The following is a 20,156-nucleotide window of genomic DNA, read 5'->3' on the forward strand; positions in this document are numbered from 1 at the left end:
GGGATATTTATCACTTCCAACAAACTATACAGTCTTTAGGGGTATTTGTCTATGTTCCAAAAAGCTGTGTATGTTCTTTGAAGGTAATAAGCTTCATACAGCCTTTTGTGCATGTGTGTGAGGGCAGGGGTTATTTGTCCCTTCTATTTGGAGAATATTCTCTCCAAGGAAACCCATTCTTTAATTCTTTTTTTTTTTTTTTTTACTCAACAAGAAAAAAAAATAAAAATTATTGAATTTCCATGAAATTTCCCTATATTACTTCAATAAATTATTGATTTTATGAGAATAACTTCTCAAATGTAGCATCATATTTATTTTCAAAACAGAAAAAAGAAGTTGATGGATTAATTTAAATTTTAGCCATATTAACAGACGTGCCGTAACGCTTTCTAAATATGTTATTCTTAAAAATGACTTGCTTGCTCTCCCTCTCAATATAATTTTGTTTACAATATGTATAACAAATTTTCATTTAAACATAAAAAAAAAAAGGTGCAAGTCTATAAATGGTCCACAAGTAATCTTTTTTACAATAAAAATCTGGAAAAAATCTTTATAATGTATGTACTTGTCACTGCATGAAGATGCCATATTCCAAAAATCACGTAAATCGATCAAGTAGTTTTTTTTTTTATTTAAGAAAATCAAATATTATCGGACATTTTATTGAAGCTTTAGCCAGACGCCATTTTGTTTGAGATAACGCCACTAACGACCCCTGGCGGAAATATGGGTCAACAAGGGCAGTACATGCAGACCATCAAATATTTTATCAATGAAGTACTTTTTTTTTTTTTTTTGAAGAAAATCAAATTTTACGATTTTTAGGGATAATAAATAAATTGACTTCTTTTAATAAAGAAAATGTGGAAAACACTATTTTTTTGTTGTTCATCTGAAAACAGACTTTAATAAGCAAAGTACTTTTTTTTTTTTTTTTTTTTTTTAAGAAAAAACAAATTTTACGATTTTTAGGGATAATAAATAAATTGACTTCTTTTAATAAAGAGAATGTGGAGGGCAGGCCATCGACTATTTGGGTTTGTATTACTGTACACAAAAAAACTAGGCAAAAAAAAAAAAATATAATAATTTGTGGTGCTTCTACACTTTATTGCCGAAATTGGAGACGCCATTTTATTTCACGCACCTGCTATCCAAATTTAGGGGAGAACATTATATTAAACTATGGCCGAAGCATGAAATAAATAACAAAAAAATTAAACTTTCGGAAAGAACTATGAAAAAAAGTAAATAAAAAAAGTGAAAGAGGACATATATCTGTAATTGTTTAATTGGAAATGTTTTGATTTAATTAATGAGAACGGGAATGTTTTTCATGGAACATTTTTTTTTATTAAAAACAGAAAATGAAATGACATATTCATAATGGTTTAAACTGGGTGAGCGCCATTTGAAAAACGAAAACAAAACCAAAACATTTATTGTGTAAAAATTTATCAAAATATAATTGGAAAAACATTTATTGAAAAGTTTGCGTAAAAAAAATATAATTTTAATAAAACAATTTAATGGGGAAGTGAGTTGTTTATTTATTTTCTAGAAAAAAAACCCTAAAAATAGTCGATGGTTTGCCCTCCACATTCTCTTTATTAAAAGAAGTCTACTTATTTATTTATTATCCCTAAAAATCGTAAAATTTGCTTTTTCTTAGGAAAAAAAAAAAAAAGAAAAGTACTTTGCTTATTAAAGTCTGTTTTCAGACGAACAAAAAAAAATAGTGTTTTCCACATTCTCTTTATTACAAGAAGTCAATTTATTTATTATCCCTAAAAATCGTAAAATTTGATTTTCTTCCAAAAAAAAAAAAAAAAAAAAATACTTCATTGATAAAATATTCGATGGTCTGCATGTACTGCCCTTGTTGACCCATATTTCCACCAGATCTCTCAAACAAGATGGCGTCTGGCTAAAGCTTCGATAAAACGTCTGATAATATTTGATTTTCTTAAATAAAAAAAAAACTACTTGATCGATTTACATAATTTTTGGAATATGACACCTTCATGCAGTGACAAGTACATACATTATAAAGATTTTTTCCAGATTTTTATTGTAAAAAAGATTACTTGTGGACCATTTATAGGCATACACCCAAAAAAATTATTCATCTTTAATGTGAAAATTTCTTAAAAGAACATGGCTTGCCACCATAGGACAAAAAACATTTTATAGGGTTTACAAGATTCTGGTATTTTGTGTATGCAAGTGTTAATATGGTTGTGTGTGTGTGTGAAGAATTAGATGGATCAAAGATTGATTTCTGGAAATATATCAAACTTATACAAATAATTATACCAGAATTGATGGGGAGGGGGGACACAAATCAATAAAAAAACAAAATATAAAAACACAATAATAAACAAAACAGAAAAACAAAAAACACACAAAAAAAACACAACCAGCATGCAAACTATAGTTTACAATAAACTCATAAATACACATGAAAGAAACCTAATTAAAGACAAGAAAAAAGGTTTGGCACCAGGACGCTTTAGCAGATATATGTATTGAAAAAAAATTTTTTTTTACTCAAAGAAATTAAGGGAGATAATTATGAAATATTAATTTAAAATAATTAGTAAATTCTTGAATTTACTTGACAGTGAGAATAAAAATTTATTGACTCTAACCCTATGTTGTGAATGGTAAGATCAGGTTACTGAGGTGGTGGTCTAACACCTAAAAGTTACCAATAAATTATATAAACAATATGAGGAGTCCATACAGATCAATCAACATTTCTACATTCTTCATGTATTGTTTGGAGCCCTGAAGAGACATGAAGAATGTAGAAACGCTAGTCGATCTGCGTGGACTCCTTACAATGTTTATATAATTTTATTTTATGTGAGTATTGAAACACTTTTGAAGAAACATTAGTTTTAGTTCATGTAAGCATTTTTTAAAAAATATTTTATGTTCAGGCATATGCCTGAGCATAAAATATATTTTAAAAAATAAATTCTGACAATTCTCATTAAATTTAGTAGAAATGTTTCTCTTTTTGTAATTCATTAAGGCGGATGTTTACCAATTTTGTTCAGTAAAAATCAGCTCTTTTCAACTGGATTATTTTCTGTTATCCAAGAAGTAAAGACAAATATATGTTGCACATAATTATCGTCATCTCACATGTTCACAATGCTTTGACCACTGTTATTTTCATGGCAAGTGCTCGTCTGAGCTCCAATCTATGGTCCCTCATTGCCAAACTTTCACGAAAAACACTTGTCCAGCTGAAACTACTATCAATAATTTCCCCACTCTTTATCTGTGCCTAAAACTAAACATAGATCCCATGAAGAAAGCTTCTTTCTTAGAACTGCACATTTCCCTGCTTTCCAGCTGACTACAATATGATCATCTTCAAGTCCAATGTAAACAAGTTCTTGATGAGCTATCCCCTTAAGTAATCCAATTTACCAAATTTCCACTACTAACGATTACTACGATATTGTCCCATTAACTACAATACACTTATTAACACTTATCCTCGAGGGACCTCCAGGCCTTGATAAGTGGTGACTCCTTTGTAAAATTAAAAAAAAACTTGCTGTTTTTCTTCAGCCACTATTTTTTCTTTTTTACTTTCTTGACCTAATAACTAAAAAAAAAAAAAAAACAAAAAAAAAAAAAAACATGGAATGAGAGCGAATCGAAACTTATCGATGTCATGTTTCTTCTGTTCATATGCTTCAACATTCCTCAGTAACCTTCAAGGAATCGGACCCATTGTAATTGACCAGAAATTATTTACTATGCTGAATTTATGCCTCTTAGTTAAAAAATAGAAAGAAAAAAGGGAGGGGGGCTTAGAATCCCTTAGTAAATAAGAGAGATCCACAAATCTTATAAACTTTGTTGTGTCAACTCTCATGGCAACGTAGAGTTGGGAATCCAGACCAGAATTCTTTCCTCATTTTGTTTAAGATGCTACTGTTAACATTGTCTTCATGGGTGATTTCCCTAACAGAATTCATGTCAGAAAAGAAAGAAAAAAATCACTTTGTGATTAGCACGTGTTTATTTTTATCTTCTTAGAAATCACCATGTGCATTCTATTGTGATTAGAACAAGGTATTTAACATGTCTCATATGCTGTCCTTATAATTTGTTGTCATTAGAGATCAAAGCATTGCTGCTCGGGAAGCAAAAAGAGTGCGACTACGGGCGCCACTAACTGGATTTCCTGCCATCAGGTGTGACATCTGCAGCCGGGGTTTCAGAGCTCCGATCAGACTCACATCTCACTTTTGATACGGACACTAACCGACCCCCGCATCATCGTCAAAATCAACAGACTACCAGAGAGAGAGAGAGAGAGAGAGAGAGATGTTTGTTGTCAACAAACTATTAATAAAAGAAATGTCAGTGCTTGTCCAAACTAATCTATCTCTAGTCAAGCTTCCTTATCACTTCCTATCACAAATTTGGAGAAAATGAGAAAACAAATTAAATGATAAACGCATCATCATAACTTGAAATCTGCTGGTATATATTGGATAGTTTGTAGAAATTTGGCTTAAAAACTAATCTATTTCTGGCCAGGTTTCGTTATCACTTTCTCTCATGTTTTTCTCAGCCACTCCTTATAAACTAACCTGACTACCTCAACTGTTCTACATCTACTAACCCAAGAACTTTCATCCATTCTTTCAACGTGACCAACCATCCAAGTCTCCTCTTTTGCACACATTCCCTATACTTCTTTCTCTGAGATCATCAGAACTAAGTTTATCTTCAAAACTCACATTACACACCTATCGTATCATTCTTAGAAGATTAACTTAAATTCTGCATACATTGCTAATCTTGGTAATATTTGAATATCAAGCATTATAATAGAATACCAATATTTAACCCGCTCGGTAAAACTGCTTTTATTCATTCAGTTACTCCAGTGGTTCAAAACAATTGGTTCAGGACTAAGTCCTCCTAAGATTAACAAATACATAAAAAAAAAAAAAAAAAGAAAAGAAGTCTGGATCATACATCCAATGAAACATGAAACTGGCAACCAAAATGAGGAAAACATTGTAAAAGATATTAATAATGATAGCACATCTACAAAATATTGTCAAATCACTTGGAGATGTGTGAATAGAAATATATAATATAAATATTAAATGAATTTTCTCATCTAAGGAGTGTCTATTACATGTAGTCCCACTACATAAAAAAAATAGGGAAAAATCATTACAATCCATATTTTTAGACCCCCCTCCCCATTCAATTGGCACTTTTTTTTTTTTCACTTTCATCATTAGAAGAAAAAGAAATACAAATATTGATTATTATGAGGGCGACAGTTAAAATATTTTGAAACAAAAACAGAGAGAAAGAAAAAGGGTGGAGATGGGAGAGGTCATTCCATGTCAAATTAGGAAAGAGATCAGACCATGACAGAAACAAATTTTTTTTTTTCATATTTGACACATTTTAAGATTTTTATAATAAAAATTGATTGAGCCCTATTTTACACCTCAAGGTCAAATCTAAAAAAAAAACATATTTCTAAACAAACTAAGAGTAAAGCATGAGTTGTCACCCCCTGCAGTCACTAATCTCTTTTGTTGGACTATTATTTGTGAAAAATAATTTTTGCTATTTTTGGTGGTGGTGGTGGTGGTGGTGGGGGTATTCAGTTTACTCAATGTTATTACCAAATTTGTTTACAGTTTAATCAAGATATTAAAAACTAAAAATATTGAAAAATAAAAGTTATATTGTATGTATCCATTATGGAATGAAGTACTCTGAAAAAAAAAAAAAATAATAAAATAAATTTTTACTTAATTTTATGAAGTAGTTTCTTTTTTTTTTTTATAGCCGAAAAACAATTTTTTACCGCAGCGAGCTGAAGGTAGCCATGTTTGAATTTTTTGACAGCGATGTTAAATAATAACTTCTTCCTTCCTCGTGGTCTAAAAATCGAAATATGGCCACCTTTTGCTTGGTGTCATAAATTGTTTTTCCGCTATAAAAACTACTTGATCAAATTAAGTGAAGTTTTTTTTTCGGGAGAACTTAATTCAATAATAAGTACATACAATTTAATGTCTTGATTAAACTGTACAAGTGCCAAATTTGGTTTTAACATTGAGGAAACGGAATACCTCCACCACCAAAAATAGCAAAAATTACTTTTTCATTAACAAATAATAATCCAACAAAAGAGCCAACAAAAGAGATTAATGCCTGCATTCAAGGAATTAAACTGTACAAGTATCCCCAATTTTTTTTTTTCAGAGCTTACCAGTAATTTGTTCTATGCAAACAACTATTAATCCTAACTTTTTTTGCTGGACTTTAAGCAAACTTTATTGATGAAAAAATTTTTTATAGACATTAAAAAAAAAAAAAAAAAAAAAAAGATCCCACCTAAGGACACACCAGAGTTCTTCTTAAAAACTTAGTTTTTGGCAGTTTTCCACCTTCATAATTATCCGATTTTGAGAAAAACTCATCAACGAATTCTAAGAAAATAAGGAAACTAAAAGATAAACAGATCATCATAACTTGGCATATGTAATCTATCTCGCCAGGGTTCCTCATCACTTCCTCGCAAGTTTTTCTCAGCCACTCCCTATAAACTGACTCCGCTACCTCAACTGTTCTACAACTACTAAGCCAAGAATAATCATCCACTCTTTCAACGTGGCCATACCATCAAAGGCTTCTGTTCTGCACGCAACTAACTATACTTTTCAGATTTAATATTCCTCTGATGTCATCAGATTTAAGCCTATCTTTAAAGCTCACATTACACACCCAACATCGCATTCTCAGATCATTCTCTCCATGCAACACACATCCTCAACCCTCACTGGCCAGGTTTCACATCCATACATTGCATACAATTGCCTGATAGACTCTTCATTTGCTAGACAATGGTAACCTGCTGCTAAAATATTAAAAGTTCAATGAAATGACTTCATTCACTGCTAATTCTTGCAATCACGCCAACATCCACTCCGCTTTGTGCTCCATTAATATCAGAAAGGTAACAAATCACCTTCAAAAGAATTCATCATTTGTAAATATGCTTTCGACACATGATTTCTCATCCATTAAACTATCTTAGACGTTCTGCAGACAAACTGTCTGACATCAGTAACATGGGTGATTAAGAATGGCAGAAACGCCCTGAACTTAGTCAATCCACTCTTAATATTCTGGCACTTAAATTAGCACCAGCTCTTTTTTCACAAACTCATTATCTATCCTCAACTTCTTCTACAAAATAATTCTTCTACGAATCTTCTGTAGCTAATATGTTTATAAGTACGACAGTATAGGATGAAATGATGAAATTGTCACCATAGAAAAGACGATATGATTCCATTTCCAGTTGATGAAAACTGGTTTTCTTTTTTGGATCATTTACTAGTTTGCTAGTTGTGTACAAATCCCAACAGCAATAGGAGCCTTCTATCATGTCTGAAAGTGACACTATGTTCAATGAGCAAGATCGGAGATGCACTGCTGAACAACTTATGATCTCTACCGATCCATTGCCAGCACTTTCAAAATGCATTGCTGGATTGCCACGAATAACAGGGATGTGCCAAGGTGATGAAAACACGGTATGGTCTTTGGAGTGGTTTTAAGTAAGGGTCACATCATGCCACTTTAAATCTTCGAAGTTGGCTTGAAAGTTAACATCAAAGTGTACCTGGATGTGCTGAAGAGTGTGGTGATCCCCTGGTGAAATCAGGTGGGCACTGGCAGACCCTGAGTGTGGCAACAAGACTCAACGCTGGCCCACAAGTCCAAAGAGACCCAGGCTTGGCTTCAGAAGGAGTGCTACGACTTTGTATTCTTCTCTCACTGACCCCCTTCCCTGATCTGAACCTGCTAGACTATTTCGTTTGATCATACATCGAGAACATCACCAACATGACCTCTCATGACACCAAAGTCAGCCTGATTGCCGCTATCTGCCGAGGTCCCACCGGTGCTTGTGGAAAAGGCAAACTCCCAGTTTCAGACTTATATCGAGGCAGTGGCTACATTGAATATATATCAGCACTACTACATAATTAAGTTAGCTGAATTAATATTTTCAATAAAAGTTTTAAAATAAAAGCTGTAGCGTTGTTTTCTTTAGGGCGACAATTTTATCGTTCCACCCTGTAGTTTAAAGTGCATCAAACTTCCTTTTCCACAAAATAATCAGTAGTTTCCTTTTTCTGAGGGCTTTTTAATATGAAACATCAATAATCATTACATCATATCTCAGTAAGAGTAATAATCAAAGAATTGTCATAACATTTCTTCATGACTTAATAGCCCCCCCCCCCCCCCGAGACAAGTATTAAATAAATCATTAGCATATAATATGTTTAAGACTCCCTGGACCAACCTGCTAAGACACAAATGAAAAGCAACAGATTCACAAAAGAAACCTGATGTACTCTCTACTTTAATATTAAAGCTGTCACTAAATGTGCTATTTCTAACAAGATATTGACAAAAACGAAAACACAAACGGTTCAAAAATACATAACATTTTTACACTTTGATATAATCTTTGGAAATTTGCATTTATACAGGGTGTCTCCGGAAAAAAAAAAAGAAAATGTAAAAAAAAAAAGTACTCTTACTTTGAATAACAATAAAACTTTTTATTTATGAACATAAAGTGAAATGGAATAGCTTTAAATACAAAAGACAAATGTAATTAAAGAATCATGTTCGTAAATGTTCAAATTGATGACCATTATTGTCCAAATAATGGTGATAACAATTAAAGTGTGAGTATATTTTTAGACAATCCTGTATATTTAAACATTGTTAAAAATAACAAATCTACTGTTTAATTATACCTTCTTTATATTTTTTTAATTTTCTTTATAATCTTTTTATATTAAAAATTGTCTTAATGATTTTTATATACAAGGTTTCCAAAAATATGAAAATATACTCCCACTTCGAATGATGATAAAACCTTTATGAACATAGAGTAAAATGCTTCAAGTACAGAAGACAAATCTAATCGAAGAATTATGCTCGCAAATTTCCAAATTAATGCGCATTATTGTCCAGACAATGCTGATAACAGTTGAAGTGTGAGTATATTTTTGTAGACACCTTGTAATAAAAGTTGGAAAGTCCAATCTCTTGACTTAGAGATGAAACTAGATTATTGAATTTGTATCATGAATATCTAAAGTGCACCAAATGTTACGGTCTCACTGACTCCTTGTTGATGTGAAATGGAATGGTTCCAGAATAGAATAATCTGTCATGAGATATCTACTACATAACACAATTCTTGGAGAGAGAGAGAGCAGGAGAGGAAAGAGATATATAAAGAGAGAGAGAGAGGAGGTAGCTTCTAGAAATACAACCATGTCATCCCATATAGGAAATAAAAGTTAATAAACAACAATTTAATAAAAATAAACAAACACCACAACATAATAACAAACATTTTTTTAATTTGATAAAGCAACATGTAAACTTATCATTTTTTAAATAAATAATTTTTCTTAATTACAAAAAAAAAAAATCTAGAGTTTAATTGCAAATATATTTGATGTCGCTGGTTCAGTCATTTAATACATTATTACCGAGTTAGGCAGTTGTTCTATGAGCATATATCTATGATTGATTTTTTTTTAATTATGGAAGACCCTGATAACCTATGTCTTGTTTATTTCTTAATGCTCATCTAATAATACCAAAAAAAAAAAAAAAAAAAGAAAAAAACAATATGTACATATTCTTTTATGTACTATCAGTCTTCTTCAGAATTATTTTTTTCTGTTCATTCTGCTGCTGGCTTCCTCTTGACCATTTCTTGTGTTTTTCTATCAAGCTCATTTACAAATGGCAGTCTTTGTATTATACACTTTTTATTGTGTATTCTATGGTTATAACCCTATTTTCACTGCTTGTTTAGCATTATTAAACTGGGTTAATGTTTTGGAGAGATGAAGGAAAAATGACAGATCATTTGGACTGTACGTGACTATCAAATTTTGATAAAAGCTTGTCAAGTACAAATAAAGAGGGGGGGGCATAATACTGATGGATTTGGATGGTTAAAATCTGGTCAGATCAATAATGTTCACTCATGCGCAAATATTGTTTTAAGAAAGGCATGAACCCCTTAATTCTTTCCAACTATAGATGGAATAGCAATTTGCATTCAATGAACCATATTTTTCAGCATTATATAAACAAAAGGATTAAAAACGGACAACAGAAGCCACCCCCATTTAATGATTCAATATTATGTATCATTTCGCAATGTACAAATGCTGTTATGGCTCTTGACTGGGGCTAGGAATATTGTACACCTCAGGACCACAGTGGCTGACCCACGAAAGAACTATGATGAAGAGACCCTTTTTATTTTACATAGATCTGTTTTATCTCTGACCATGCCCAGACGAGGCAAAGGGGGGAGAGGTTATGAAGAATCTAAGCAAACTTATCCAGCAAAATCGCGCAATGTTTTTTACATCAATAAACTCTGAATACTACTATCTACATCACATGGTTAAGCACAACTAAGGAGACATCTACGTTTCTTATTTGGCAAATAACCTTTTATATTTGGCAAATATAGTACGCTTATTAAAAAATTGCGATTTTTTAGATGAGGATTGATTGTTTATATTATTTGTATTGATTGGACTATTGTTCTCATCTTGAGGGTTATTACTGCAACATTTCAATTGGATTGGCCCTTTCCCCTTTTCTTTTCCAGACAACAACCAACATGCCTGAGGATGATCAAAGGCCAATCCAATCAAAATGTTGCACAAATAACACTCAAAATGAGAACAATAGTCTGATCACTACGAGTAATATAGTACGCTTATGTTTCAAAAATTTTTTTTTTTTTTTTTAGATAATAACTGATAATTTGGACTATGATTCTCATCTTGATTATGTCCATAATGTTTTAGTTAATGCAACTATTGACCTACTTGTAGATCTTTTCAAACTTTGAAGCCGAATAATCAAACTTGATTATCTATGGAATTTCAAACTTATCCTTTATTTTAATCCATGTGGGTGGATTGTTCTTCTTCCATCAACCATGATTAGGTAAAAAGTATTCATTTGTGTTACTCTTCATTAGCATTGCCTCTAGTAAGGATTGGATCCTAATCAACTGCTCCCGTAGAAGACTACCATTTAAAACGGAATGTTAACCAATGCTTAACCAATAAGTTATATATATTTATCAATTAAATAAAAGGTTCAGTTCAGAATTCCAGTTCCAGTGTTCGATATAAATATTCCCAAGTTTGAAGGAACGCATCTGAAGAGTTACATCAGCCAAAACATCTTAGACAGCCAAGATGAGATTAGTAGTCCAAATATTCCAAATTAACCTAATATAGTATTATAATATTTAATATTATAACTTAATACTACTTCTTTTTCCATATTTTTATAGGGTCTGTTTATAACACCACCTACACCTCCGCCCCCAAATATTAACTACATAATAATTTGATCTTTTACCTTTTAGCTTGAACTGATTATTGAAAATATTTTTTACGAATGAAAGTTACAAAAATACTAAAATAATTTTTAAATTAATTTCTTTTTTTATTTTGTTGACAAAAAACAAAAATTATTTCAAAAACTAAAGTCGATAGTTAGTCACCTTGATCTTTATTATTGTCAAGGTGATCTATAAATTTTTATTTATTTATTAAAAAATAACTTTTTTTTAAAAAAAGAAAAACGGTGTCCCTTTTTGCCAACAATTTTATTGGAATTATACTTGTATAAACTAGACATCTTCATACGGACAATTTCATCCTTTCTTGAAATCATCGCACTTGATTACAAGAAAGCATAAAACAAACTGTAGTAAGATGAAGTATATCCAGTATATATATACGTACAGTTTAATATGATGATTATGTCACTAATAAACCTAACAATAAATATTTAAAGAAGGAAAACTGAAAATTGTTTAGATGTTCATTGACATTTCATGTTTATTATTCAAAGATTTTTCAAGATAACTGCTGATCTGAAGAAAAACATAGAAGTTTAAATTCAAAATATATGGTGCGTCTATGATGTGAAAAATTTTTTTTTTTATCTCCGAAAAAAAAAAAAAAAAAAAAAAAATAGTATGTGGTGTATCTATAGTGAGGAAAGAATTTTTTTTTTTTTTTTTTTTTTTTTCAGAAAAAAAAAAATGCATTGATGTGTAAATCTGAAATATGAGGTTTTATGAGAGCTTCTACAAATTATGTCCTTCACGCATCAAAAAATAATAAACAAACAAAACCTAGTCAGGTTAGCAAATTTTAAACCACATTCCAGACATAACTTTGTACCTTTCCACTATATAGATCCTCTTCAATCATTTTTCTGAATAACTAGTAAAAAAAAAAAAAAAAAAAAAATCCATTTCACTCCATAGATGCACCATACATTTTGAATTTTAAAGTCTAAGTAAAAAAAATAAAATAGATGCATCATGTATTTAAAATTTTTACCTCTTTGTTTTTCTTCACATCAAGTAATCTTGAGAAAGTCTTTAAACAATAAAGACAAAACATGGATATAGATATAAACAATTTTCAGTTTTCTTTCTTTTTTTTTCACATTTATATATGTACACACTCTAGAAAAATACTGCATCGTTTAAAGAATGTAAAAAAAAGCAAAATATATTCACAGTAGATGTCTAAAAGGAAAAACTTTTGCATTCATTGTTAAAACATGATTGGTCTGATGTATGTTGCGATGGACATTCAAGAGTAAGAAAAAAAGAAAAAGAAAATTATTTAATAAATTTTATCCATGTTACTGGTTAGTAAAAAGAATTATTAGGAAAAGAACATTTTACATTTACTAAATTAAATATTGTCAGAATTTCCCTCCAAGAAAAAGAAGACATATTCCCTCAATAGTGTAAGTGCTTTAAAAATGTTTTTATATATATATATATATATATATATATAAATATAAATATATATATATATATATATATATATATATAAAAGAAGCTAACATAAGCAAAAACCCATTACCAATGAACAAAAGATCCTATCTTCTATTTAAAAAAAAAAAAAAAAAAAAAAAAAGGCTGTACATAAAATCCTTCATAATAAATAAGGCCAAGCAAACTTTGATTGAAACACAAAACATATCTTTATGGAAAGGTTAGAAACAGTATTGATAGATAACATGGCTCTACCAGAACACGCGTACCATACAAGATAGGAGGGAAAAGGGGGATAACAGTTAGGTCGCAACTTGTGTAGTGTTAGAGGATGGCAAGTAGATGGCTTGGTTGTAACACATGTATCATAAGGGAGAATAGTTGGGTCATAACACGTGTTGTATCGTATTGTGGGGGGGGGCTGTATAGTTTGGAACGCATATATCATATGGGGGGCATACAGCCTGGTCAGAACATGTGTACAGCATTGGACAGCCGGTCCGGAACGCGTGTACAGCATTGGATGACCAGGCTAGAATGCATTCACTGAAAATGACAGTCAATGCCTGTTACAGTACAGGAAACTTGATGAATGACTGAAATACGTACTGTATTGTACAGTAATTAAAGTTCGGTAGACAGCTATATCGAAATAATAATGGGAAGGAAGTTTAACTAGAATGCAACAGCGATTGAGAATAGTGGTGTCACAATGTTTGGTGAATGTCTTTATCAGGATAGTGACCATTTATGGCACCGAAACTATATAAAAGTAAGTACAGTATTAGAATGTATAAAGGAGACAGGGTTAACAGCTGTACCAAACAGCCCAACTGACCACAAAGCACACGACTGGAAATTATAAAAAGCCAAATGAATAAATCTAGGAAAAAAGTGGAAGGGGACAAAGGGGTTGGGGAAGGGATTGGTTTAAAGAAGGGGAAGAATGATCAATTGAATAAAAAAAAAAAAAAAAAAGAAAAAAAAAACAGGAAAAAAGTCCTTTGATACGACAGAAGTGAAGTCAAAATTTGTTTTTCTTTGGTTTAGGTGCACAAATGAACCATAATACTAAACTTCTGCCTCTCAACTTTAATTAAAAAAAATTATTTTTGTCAGTTAAAGGGCTTAAAAATCACTTTTGAATTTCAAAACCTTTAATCTAGACAAATGTTAAATTATTTATTTTCTTTACATCAATTACTAAATTAAAATGACCAATTGTGTGGATACAATTGTGGTCCTTGGGCATTCATAAGTGGTTTTGAAGCATACAAGCTAGCAAATAGAAAGTAAAATCTGACTTAAAGTTAAAGGACAAAATGTCAAGTATTAGAGTTTATTTGTGCTCTTAAACTAAAGAAAAGCATAAATTTTTGACTGCGCCACTATCGTAGCAAAGAGAGAGAAAAAAAAATTAAGAAGCATGCTAAAGAAGATAACTTACAGTGGGCTCCTGGCCATCCTGATTTTACCGGAAATGAAAAAGCTATCAGATTAGCAAGAACAGCAAACTTAACTCAGCAAAAAAAAAAAATAAATAAATAAATAAAATGGCATGATTTATTTTCCACAAGACTTTTTTTTTTCTTTTTGAAACCATCAACTAAAAAGAATACATTTTAGCAATTCAAAAGTTTGCTAATGTCAGGTTTTACATTTTTAAATAAAAAAATAAAATGAAATGAAAACAAAACATGGTTGACAGAATTACCTCCCCTTTTTCTCCAACTTAAATGACTTTTAGTACATTACGTTATTTCTAATCTCAACTTAGTTTTATCTTATGCAGACAAGTGGGTGCTTCTATAGATTGGTGATCTTTTAAACTAACACATTTCAGGTGAAAACATTACGTACTACGTGCCACGTCAAAATTAGTATAAATTCTAAAAATTACAAAATATGATCCAGTAGAAGATTTGCTAGATGTATTTTTAACGAAAAATCATCAACAATTATGTTTAAAAATGGCGGGTCCTTAATTAAAGTCAAGGGAAATAAATTGGTTTGTCATTGAATTGGTTGCAAAACTTTTCTATATTTTTTGAAAAACATGATAAAACTCAATAGTTCAATAAATTCTATTTTTACTAGTAATTAATGAGAAAATCCTCAATAAATATATATCTTCTAATTTATTTTGGTCTTTCGAAAACATTTAACATTTTGACAGCATTACAATGCCACATAAATCATGAAACAAAATTGAATTTGGAATGTAGATTTCTATCTTGAATCTAGGGTTAGTGTTGTGGTTAATGAAAGACATATTTTCATTGTCTTCATTATAAAGTAAAAATCATGATTGTGTGTCAAGAGTTATTCATTGGCCACAACTTGATGCGTAAAGTTTTAAAAATGGGTTCTTTTGAATTTTAAAAAGTAACTAACTCTTTATTAATCGATTCAGTATACATATATAAAAGTGACCTGGTCTGTTTGGGGTATAATCTTTATCAAACTCCTTCATCAATCTTTGGTCTACAAACATGAAACTCTATATATATATATATATATATATATATATATATATATATATATATGGGATTGGACCTGTGGAACAAATTCATTTTGGTCTTCAGCTGTGATGGGGTTATAATTGAAAAAAAATTGAAACTTGACTTAAAGTGCTCTTGTACGCATGCACAAATATACATTTATCCGTTTAAGTCAGTTTAATTTTAACATTTTCTTATCCATTTGACGATAGCTCAAATAGTATTAATGCTCTAACTGATGGCACCCAAGTCATAGTTTGTTGTTTTTCTTTTTACTTTTGAAATCACATTTTATTGGGTACAATATAATAATCAATAGAGTATTGGCTCTGAAATAATAAATATGAAATCTGCATAAATTAAAATATATTAAAGTGTATTTTACGATCAAGCAATGGCAGGCAACCTGCTAGTATATACATATAAGTGACCTTGTTTGTGTATGTATGTATGTATGCGAAACAGTCTCTACCAAACTACTGTCGATTTTAGGTCTACAGACTTAAAACTTGATATATGGGGTATTTGGACTTGTGGAAAAAATTTTATTTGGTTTTTAGCAACAAAAAAAAAAGGAAAAAAAAAAGCTGTTAACGGGTCAAAATTGAAAAATTGGAACTTGATAGGCATGTACAAATATATATTTAACTGTGTTAATTTTTAAAAGTTTCATATCCATGTGTCCTTAGGTAATATTGTAGCGAATACCGCTAGGGAGCTAAATGTTTTGGCTTCGATTCTAGCTGATAGCGTCCAAATCATATATATTTTTTTAACTTTTGCAATCACTACTATATATTGAGTACAATATAATAATTTGTAATAACAATTATGAAATCTGCATAAATTAAAATATCATATTTAAGCGTATGCAATGTTGGGTGCCTGCCTACTAGTAAGTATATGCATAATTTTCTAAAATGAAGGATGAAAAGAAAAACTCCCTCTCACTCAAACTAATATATTTTACCTCCATTTGTTTTTTTCCTCACATTAATTAATTTAATTTAATTAATTAGAGTTTAGGTTAATGAGGGCCATGTTTTTCTTTGGCTGAAAAACAAACTATTACTATTTCCATTTTATTTCTGGTTAAGAATGTTTTTTTTTTCCTAAATAATGTTTAATGGAATGTGCTCTGATGAACTCATAGCATTTGTGCTCACCCCGACATAAAACTAACCAAGCAGCAAAATCCCACCTTTACACGGGTGAGGTTCCTAGATGCCAGAAAGCCCTCTACTCTAAATAATTTCTTACCTAGGACTACTAGAGTTTGAAATTCCCTCCCTGTTTCCTACTTCCTTGACTGTACTAACCTGCAGAAGTTTAAATGTAATGTGAACAAATATCCTGCTGCTCAAATTCCATGCAGTCTTCTGTTAAACATGATCTCAAATAGTAGCTCTTACATTCAAGTAGCAGTATTGCTTGTTTGGGGTATAAAAAAAAACTTTTTAAAAAATCAATTAAAATGAAGGAGCAACCGGAAGTCAAGTGAAAACAGTAATTGTAAAGATAACAGACTTCAAAAAAAAAAAAAAAAATATGTCTTTAAGTCTGGGTTGGTATTACTAAAAAAAATAATTTTTTAAATAAAGATGAACGTAAAACTACAGTTATCAAATCAAATTATCCAAGGCAAGCTATGTTTACTTTGGGACCTTAAAATACAAAAAGGACAGAAAATATTTTTTTTAAATTATAAAAATAAAATAAAATAAAAAAAAAACAGATGCGGTTGTTTTTACTAAAACTTTACTAATACTTACTATACCTCCCTATGAGGACAAATTTAGATAAAAGGTTTTTTTTTTTTAACATGAAAAAATTCCTGTTCCCCATAAGCGGCACTCTGGATGTAAGGACAAAAATTATAATTGCCCCAGGCTAAAAGATTTTCTCATTTGGCTGAACAGATGCTACACTGTGACTCTAGCAGCTAGTTGGTAATGACAAGCATGCATAACAAAGAGATTATTTTTACATTTTTCTGTCAAGAAGCACCAATTCCCCCCCCCATAATTTTAAGCCATAACAGTCAGTTGAACCCATTTTGTAAAATTGTACTTACATTTTTTTTAAATTTCACTTTGTTAAAAATTAACGACTTTCTAAGTCAGCAGAAAAATGGGTGCTTGTGTAAATTGGTGATCTTTTAAAACAAACATTTCAAGCGAAAACATTACGTATTTACGTATCATGTTGAAATCAATAAAATTCCATAAATTACTATAAATGATCCAGTGGATGTGCTAGATGTATTTTTAACAAAAAAATCATCCAAAATTACATTCTGTGATTATGCGTTCAAAAATAGCAAACCCTTAAGGTTATTTTCCTTGTTTATCATACTGAATTGGTCACACAACTCTTCTATATAAAATGTACGATAAAATTGATAATTTGATAAATTTTATTTTTACTTTGAATTATTTTTCTACTGAATCATTTTTAGTAATTTTTCGGAATTTATATTAATATGGCACAATCACGTTGACACACTAATTATTACTAGATCACTGAAGTTAAGCAACAATGAGCCTGGCAAGGAACAGATGGGTGACCATTTGGGAAGGTTAGGTGCTGTATGTACCACACAGTCGTAGAAATTTCTAGGTTGGTTAAAATGGGGAGGTGGGATAAATAAAATGAAAAAAAAATGTGTTTAATTTGTTTTTCCTTTTGTCTTATGCTCCCATATCCTGTCTCGATAATAACCATTTTATGATAACATTGTGTATTTTATCCTCATCATATCTCTCTCTCTCTCTCTATATATATATATATATATATATATATATAATTTGTAGTTTATGTCTGTTTGTTTGTTCAGAAACTCATCCTAGAGTTTTGGGAGTAGACGCCCATTAACAATACATATTCTGAAATTAGATTATCCAGACTATTTGGGTAAGTATATTTCATTATACGGCACAATCATGTTGACACACCGGTTCTCGCCAGATCACCAAAGTCAAACAACAAATGAGCCTGGCCAGTATCAGATGGGTGACCATTTGGTAAGGTTAGCCACTGTATGTACCACACAGAGTCGTAGAAATTTCCAGGTTGCTGGTGGCGCGTTTAACTCACTGAGGAAGATGCACCCCTGAATCAAGATGGAAAGCAACAGGAAACTACCATTTTTACTTGTCTTCCCAAAATTACCATGGCTCTACAATTTGGAGAGCCGTGGTTGCCAACGCTGTTAAACCAGCAGGGCCGCTGATGATGATTAATTTTGATGTAACATGTAAATACGTAATGTTTTCACTTATAATGCCTTAGTTTTAAAAGACCATGAATCTACACAAACACCAAAAAATTAATGCAATAAAACAAAGAGCAGCTAACCCACATGTGCAATTTTTTTTTTTAATTTGCAGGTAACAGGGAGGGAATTCCAAAGTATAGCAGTCCAAGGAAAGAAGCTACCACAGAAGAAGGCTTCCTGGCATCTAGAGACCTCTGTAGTGAAGGAGTGAGATTTTGTTGCTAAACGTAGACATGCAGAAGTTCAAGTGCAACGTGAACCGACATCTTGCTGCCCAACTCCCTACACAGTACCCCTGATGCCCATGTCCCTGATAGTAGCCCCCTACAACAAAGTGGCAATATGCCTTGTTTGGGGTGAAAATGTAATAAAAAAAAAAAAAAAAATTTTTAAAATGGGTTTGTCGAGGAGGCACAAGTGCAATGAGTTCATGAGAGCACATTTTTCTAAAATACATGTAAAACAGGTACAGAGATGCAACATTGCGGCGATGGGACAGGAGTTGGAGCTTAGTTGACAGTGTGTAACCTATTAGATTGAAGGGGGCTTTTGGGGGACCCTGTTCAAGGAGAGACTAGTGGTGTTACATAGTTGGTTGAACAGAATAAAAATCATCTGTTTTCTATCCATCTAATTATCAGTGTATCTATCTTTGTATTTGTCTATCTATCTATCTATCTATCTATCTCTCTGTTTAGTTGTTTATCTATCTATCTATCTATCGATCAATATATCTGTCTACCTGGCGAAGTAAACGACGAGATGTAAACTATGCTTTGATAAAGTTGTCAAAACATGTAAAAACTGTAAACTGGACAAGTTGCACCGGAAAGTCCAAAACAGCTGATCGGAAGTTGAGGTCCGCGTTCTAGTTAGCTGGACATAGAATTGGTTGGAATTCGCACGTCACATAGAACGGATGGGTTAACAGTTGTGACGTGTCTCAAAATGAAGACTGAGAAACCCAGAGGCCAGAGATACTCACTTTCCATTTTTCTGTGTATTGACACCTGGGAAGTGAATAAAATCCTATATAAAAACAAATCATCGTCTTGGAGTTTGAAATGCTTTTGTCCAACAAGTTCCAGTTTCCATCCAAGAACAGATGAAATTCTCAGGTGGACCAAAAGAGAAAGGACCAACGATGCAGTTGAAAAGGTATGTTGAAATAAATGTATCACACACACACACGAGAACACTTAGACTGATCACGAGCCCTAAATAGACTATAAGACATAATATATGGTTCAAAAAGTGAAGAACCACCACAATAGACATTTAGTGACATGGATAAACACTCAAACATATGACGATGCAACACAACACAAATACGTATATACAAGCACAAATAGTAAAATAGATACATCACTTATATAAACACCATTCTTCAATATATGTTACGATTAATCTGGGGTTGTTT

At 31.4% G+C, this 20,156-nt stretch overlaps 1 protein-coding gene across 4 annotated transcripts in view; it reads right to left on the reverse strand.

The window, feature by feature from the left end:
* The window catches only part of LOC145260361 (RAC-gamma serine/threonine-protein kinase-like), a 192,887-nt gene that overhangs the window by 30,591 nt on the left and 142,140 nt on the right, over positions 1-20,156 (reverse strand). For 2 of the 4 annotated variants that reach the window (XM_080118296.1, XM_080118294.1), the window contains one exon: positions 14,406-14,423. The exons of the other annotated variants lie outside the window; for them this stretch is intronic. In XM_080118296.1, coding sequence (XP_079974422.1) covers positions 14,406-14,423 — 18 coding nt within the window. The remainder of the gene's footprint in view (positions 1-14,405; positions 14,424-20,156) is intronic. 4 annotated transcript variants of the gene reach the window in all.

Source organism: Euprymna scolopes, chromosome 36, assembly GCF_053919585.1.
Source record: "Euprymna scolopes isolate OS-2025 chromosome 36, ASM5391958v1, whole genome shotgun sequence".
In the NCBI taxonomy this organism is placed as follows: Eukaryota; Metazoa; Mollusca; class Cephalopoda; order Sepiida; family Sepiolidae; genus Euprymna; species Euprymna scolopes.